This window comes from Salvia miltiorrhiza, chromosome 7 (assembly GCF_028751815.1).
Source record: "Salvia miltiorrhiza cultivar Shanhuang (shh) chromosome 7, IMPLAD_Smil_shh, whole genome shotgun sequence".
NCBI lineage: Eukaryota > Viridiplantae > Streptophyta > Magnoliopsida > Lamiales > Lamiaceae > Salvia > Salvia miltiorrhiza.
The window spans coordinates 16,885,495-16,891,791 of record NC_080393.1 but is presented as its reverse complement, the minus strand read 5'-3'; the positions used below and the strand labels follow the sequence as shown (position 1 = coordinate 16,891,791).

The 6,297-nt window shown below is 36.4% G+C and overlaps 1 protein-coding gene across 1 annotated transcript; it reads right to left on the bottom strand.

Annotated features, from left to right (window-relative positions):
• Positions 1-808: 808 nt before the first annotated feature.
• LOC130993898 (uncharacterized) lies at positions 809-1,438 on the bottom strand. The gene has a single exon (XM_057918934.1). It carries the CDS (start codon positions 1,436-1,438, stop codon positions 809-811), a length of 630 nt encoding a protein of 209 aa, XP_057774917.1.
• Positions 1,439-6,297: the final 4,859 nt, after the last annotated feature.

Genomic DNA, 6,297 nt, shown 5'->3' with positions numbered 1-6,297 from the left:
TATTATAATTTCATTTTTCTTCAGTTTTCTCTCTTTAACAAAGATTTTTTCTCTCACTAACTAAAAATTCTCCCTCTAGCTTATAAGCTCAATTAACCAAACACTTTGACAACTTATAAGCTCTTAAGAAACTACATCTTATAAGCTCTTGAAACATCTTATAAGCTCCAAGAGCTTATAAGCTGTTTAAAATAAGCATAGCCAAACACCTTCTTAGTCCATTAACATGAAATATATTTTTGAACGAGGCTTTTGTGGTTTGAGTGATAAGATATCTTAAACACGATTGATAAAATAATTCATATTAATCAAATATTTGTTTTGCATGATTGGACCTGTAATTGATAACCCAGCCCGCGTCTAATTATCCAAATGAGTAATTATGTAAAACCCCAAATTAAATGAATTATTTAATTACCTTCTAATCTTATTAATCTTATCAATTTTATCTATCTCATCCATCAAACTAAACGCCTCCATAATCGTCAATATTGAAGTGCATCAAGTAAACCAACAAAAGATCAAACAAATACCAACGCCTTAAAGATGGAGTCTCTCACACAAGTTTTTCTTGTGTAAACGTCTTACATATGTACTACATGTAATTTGCATACTTTTTTTTCGATCAGAGAAAAGAGAATTTCATTAAAATAAAAAAGGGTGGTACCAGTAGTACCAAAGTCCACAACCCAAAAAACCAGAACACCAACAAAAAGCTCAGCCAAAAAAAAAAAAAAAAAAAAAAAAAAAAAAAAAAACAGATACCAGAAATCAAGTCCATCACTCCCGTGTAGGAGCAGACAGGAACTCACTCCATCACCTTAGGCTTAATCATCCAAGATTTAAAGTCCAAAGGCTGTGGCGTCTGTTTGTAAACCTGCGTCCAGCTCAACGTTCTTGTCTTGATCTCGGTAACCACTTTAGATTTGTTCCATGACGCTTGGCTAAATATACAATCATTCCTTGCTTTCCAAATACTCCACACCACGCAGATCCAAACACTAGACAGAAAATGATTATCTGCCTTGTCCCCAAGATTAGAAAAGGCAAGGAAGTTCTCCTTTGCCGTGCGTTGCAGTGCCGTCTGGATACCAATCCAAGACAAAATCTCTTTCCAAAGTTCCATAGTAATCTGACAGGAGAAGAATAGGTGATTTAGGTCCTCCAGCTGCGCCTTACAAAGAATGCAATCGGAGGTCGAATTAGCAGCCAAAATGTTTCTTCGGGTGAGATTATCGCACGTCGCCAATCTTCCTTTAAAAATCCTCCAAGCTGTTGTTTTCATCTTGTGATGAGCTGGAGCCTTCCACAGTTTCTTGAAATCCATTTGCTCACAATTAATCCCATTCTCCAATCTTGCTTGTCGGATAGCTTTGTATGCTGAATTTACTGTAAACAAGCCGTTGGGGGTAGGTTTCCACCTCCAACAATCTTTCATTCCTGCTTGAAGATTGACTTCCCTGATAGAAGACAACAGCTCATCAGCCTGGGCTCTCTCTCGCCCTCAAATCTCGATTCCACTCCAACTTCCATTCCCACACACCCCCAAACCATTCTCCCATATTCGAGATAAACCCGTCCTGATTTTTACAGAGGCGATAAAGCCTAGGAAATCTGTCGCTCAACCTTTTTCCCCCCACCCAACAATGGTGCCAAAATTTAAAGAAATCGCCTTCTCCAATCTGCACAGCCAAACAATCTTTGAACCATTTCCCTCCCTCCCCCCCCCACAAACATCAACGATTTTCTTCCACCATCCAGTTTTTTTCTTATTTGAACTTGACATTCTAAAACCCTCATCATCCCACTCAATCTCCCCATAACACGCTCTAATGACCCGTGCCCACAGAGAGTTTCTCTCAGTTAAAAATCTCCACACCCACTTAACCATGAGAGCCTTATTGAAACTCCCCAAATCTTTGAAACCGAGACCTCCCTCCCGGACATCGTTGCACAAGACCTCCCATCTAATCCAGTGAGTCTTTCTAGCCTCCGATTCCCCTCCTCCCCACAGAAAATTACACATCACACTTCGGAGCTCGGCCAAGACTTTCATTGGCAGAATTGAAAACGAAAACTGGTAAATTGGGATAGACAACATTACCGATCTGAGCATTGTGATTCTTCCGGCAAACGAAAACTTTCGATTTTTCCATCTGGAGATTTTTCTCTTCAGTTTGTCGAAGAGATACCTCCAATCATTTACTCGGGTGAGGCGAGTACCGATCAAAATCCCCAAGTATTTTGTTGGAAGAACTCCAACTTTACACTTGAGAATCGAAGTCAAATGCTCTCCCACAGGGCTTTGAATTCCAATACCAAAGATGCAGCTCTTGTCAAAATTAACTTTAAGTCCTGAGAGAGACTCAAAGAGTTTAAGGATGCTCCTCAATGCCCATGCGTTCTCTGTCTTTCCCGGGGCCAAAAACACGGTGTCGTCAGCATATTGAAGATGAGAAACTTTGGTGCCATCATGCCCAATCTCTACCGGCTGCAGAAGCTTCTCATGAATTGCTCTCTCCGTTAAAATATTGAGACCTTCAGCTGCAATCAAGAAAAGGAAGGGTGACAGAGGATCCCCCTGACGAAGTCCTCTTTCCAGTTGGAATTCACCCGATGGGCTGCCGTTCACCAAGAGGTTGGCTGTAGCTGAGCAAAGACAGCCCTTGATCCAACTCCGCCATTTTGGAGAGAAGTTCATAAGAAGAAGCATGGTGTCCAAGTACTCCCAATCCACTGTATCGTATGCCTTTTCAAAATCCACCTTGAAGAGAAAAGTACCCTTCTTTCTTTTTTTAACATCCTCAATGATCTCATTAAGAATAACAACCCCATCCAAGATAAACCTTCCTTCAATAAACGCACTTTAAACGCACTTTGGCAGTTTGAGATAACACTATGAATCACCTGTTTCAACCTGGATGCCAACACTTTGGCGATGACTTTGTACATACAATTGATGAGATAAATGGGGCGATAGTCCTTCAACTCCACAGCTGCATCCTTCTTCGGGATCAAGGCAATAAACGAAGGATTGCATCCTCTGGGCAACTTTCCATGCGAGTGGAAATCATTCATGACTTCCAAAAGCTCCTCTTTGATCAACATCCAACAAGACTTCAAAAAGTGGAAATTGAATCAGTGTGCGATTTCCTCGTCATTTATGTAAAAACCAACAAGAATTAATTACCCATGCGTTTTATCTGGGTAATACCTAAAATTAAGAAACGCATAAGACAAATGTAAAAACCCATTCGACATATCTCTTCAATTTGAAAACCAAAATTTCATTGTCGTTGTTGCTAGCTACCGCTGAGTTTCCTTCACTAACCATCGCCGTTACTCAAATGTTTGAGTAACAGGCTTCACAACCCTTTTTGTAGTTTTATTGTTGAACCTCGCTTCGTATCTGTTTAAGTTATTTGTACTTTTTTGTATTTTGACTAAAAATATTACTGCGGTGTCATTAATATTTTCTGAAATCATTTAAAAAATGTCATTTCTAAAATAAAAATAAAAATTATGGGTCGTGTCGGACTAGATCCGAAACAAGCGGATCGGATCGGGTTTGGATCGGTCATGTAAGAAGTGATCGATATATATTGCATACATATTTTTTATGCTCGTATCCTAAAAAATATAATGATTAGAATCATGATAATATATATGAGTTAGATTCTAGTGAGATTGCTATTTTTCGTAAAAAGTGAGAATAATGAATAGCCCAATATATAGTGTTTAATAAGGGAGTATATAGTGTTGAATAATACTCCATCCGTCCGTCAAGATTATGTAAAAATTACTATATTTGGCGTCCGCCAAGATTATGTCACTTTCCTTTTATGGCAATGGTCCCACCATCTTCTTTAATATTTTATCCTTACTAACACTCTTTATTTACAAAAAACCCACTCAAAATTCAATCTCAACCACACATTTCATAAAGTGGTGGGACCCTTTTTCCACTACATCAAAATCATCACAAATTTTATTAAATATCGTGCCCAAGCAATTTTACATAATTTTGGCGGACGGAGGGAGTAATATTTAAAAAAAATAGTAAAATTTTCGCTTCTTCCAAGATTCGAACTCAGATAAAATTTTCTCCCCTTCAGGTACAACCATGGATACATTAAATCAACACCTACAAATTAATCTAAGATTTCATCAACTGAACTGTCATTGTGGAGTTGGTGATGAGCGTTTCTGCTTCGTTTCTTTCTTTTGGTCTTTTCTTCTCTTGAGCTCTCTTTGGAGTTCTCTATCGGGAATGTGGAGTCCGGATGAGCTTGGGGGCGATGGTTAGGCCGGAGCTCCTGAAGCACTTTCCTCTACGTTCTCGTTCTTTCGTTTTGTTGCTCTTTGGCGTTCTTTTTAGACGAGTATTCTATAACAAGGTTTTAACGAGGCTCAGCCCTGAGTTTGCGTCTCTGTGCATTCAAGGGTTTCTTTAGGTTATTTTTTCTTTTTCGTTCTTAATAAAATCGTATTTTAATAATAATTTAAGATTTCACTATATATGAGGGATTTCATTGGAACTATTTCATATGCGCACGTGCGCACTTATATATATAGGGTTGAGATTTAGTGAGAAAGTTATTTTTCGTGAGAAATGAGAATTACAAATAAGTCAATATAAATCCATGAATAAGGTGTTTAAAATGTACGAGAATAGTCGTAATTCAATTAATTGGTGAAAATTTCAGCCCCTTAGAATTTGAATCCAAATTTAAATGGTTATTATTTGCGTGATGCGAAGTTTATTGGTATATGATATAGGATACCAAATATATGATATTCTCTCCGTCCGCGATATCGTTTCCACATTTTTCATTTCGGTACGTCCGCGATATCGTTTTCACTTTCATTTACAGAAGTAGGGTCCACAAATTTACACTCATAATAATAGTTAGATCCAAACTTCATTCACTATAATATCCACTACTATCTACTATACTAATCACCAATTTTCTTAAAATCCGCACCATTAAAATGTGAAAACGATATTGCGAACAAAGAGAGTATATACAGTGTACCCGTCTTGATCTAATCTTGCCTGACAACCAAAGTCAAAATATGATTTTTCTTTTTTTGACAAAAAGTTTAAATATTAAACATGATGAATTTAATAAATTCGTGATCGAGAGCCACAGGGCCCACAACCCTGATTTACTTGCCGAAATTCAAGAAATATACAATGTCGAAATAAAATGACGCGACAGACTATGATCCTACGAGCAAGACTGGGTCCCACGTGGTTGACATGAGTGGTCGACATCAGCGCCATCCGATCCACGTCAGCACCAACTTATCTTTCTCTCTTCTTTCTTTTCCAGGCACTACTATCTATTTTTCCTTTTATTTTTGCGTTTTCGGATATTTATTTACTAAAAAAAATTATTGTGCACTTAGTCAAGCATTTCTTATTAAAGGGAATACTATGTGTATGCATTTAGTCAAAAGAAATGTGTATTTCCATACAACACTAATTTCAATACGTGTAAATTACATATATATGTGAGTGGATTTTTATCGGTATCATGGTTTTATTGACAAACTTTACATGAGAAAATTAGTTTATGGAATGAGTTTTAAACAGAAATAATGTAGTGGATCTAGGATGCATAGTAATCATTCGGGAAAGAAAAAAAAATCACACTGGTTTAAACTTCGAAAATTAAAACACTAACTCGAGATGCAGCCTCTATAATAATTTTTTTTTCTTAGCCTTTATATATGATGCACATGAAATATATATTTTAGACTAAGAAGAAGTTTGTGAGATTCAGATTCAACATTTTTATGTTACGAAGTTAGCATTTTACCAATTAAGTTATTGACTACGAAAAATATTTTTTTTTCACATTTTATTCTATGGAAAGAAACCCATCATACAATAACTCGTAATGAAAATTCAAAGGATTTTGTTTTAGGTTTGAGAAATTCTTGATATTTTATGTATTTATAACAAGGAAAAAAATTCATGTTAGTTAGCGTAGCTCCATTTTTATTTTTGTATGCGTTTCTCTTTCTAGGGTGTGTTTACTTTGATAGAAAATGTATATTTTTCATCATTTTCACATGTTTCCTATGATGGATAATTTTCTCCGGTCTGGCTGGAAAATTTATTCGGGCAGCCCATTTTCACTCATTTTATCACAAATGTTGGATAATATTATCGAAGGTGTGAAAATATTTTCTAACATTTCAATTTGTTTATCCATCTATTTCTAACAAAGTAAACATATGATAAAAAAAATGAAAAAAAAAAGATAATATTATCTCATATTTTTTTAT

What these genes read in the sequence shown, in the direction of transcription:
- LOC130993898 (XM_057918934.1), bottom strand. Translation starts at nt 1,438, where the DNA reads ATGAAAGATTGTTGGAGGTGGAAACCTACCCCCAACGGCTTGTTTACA.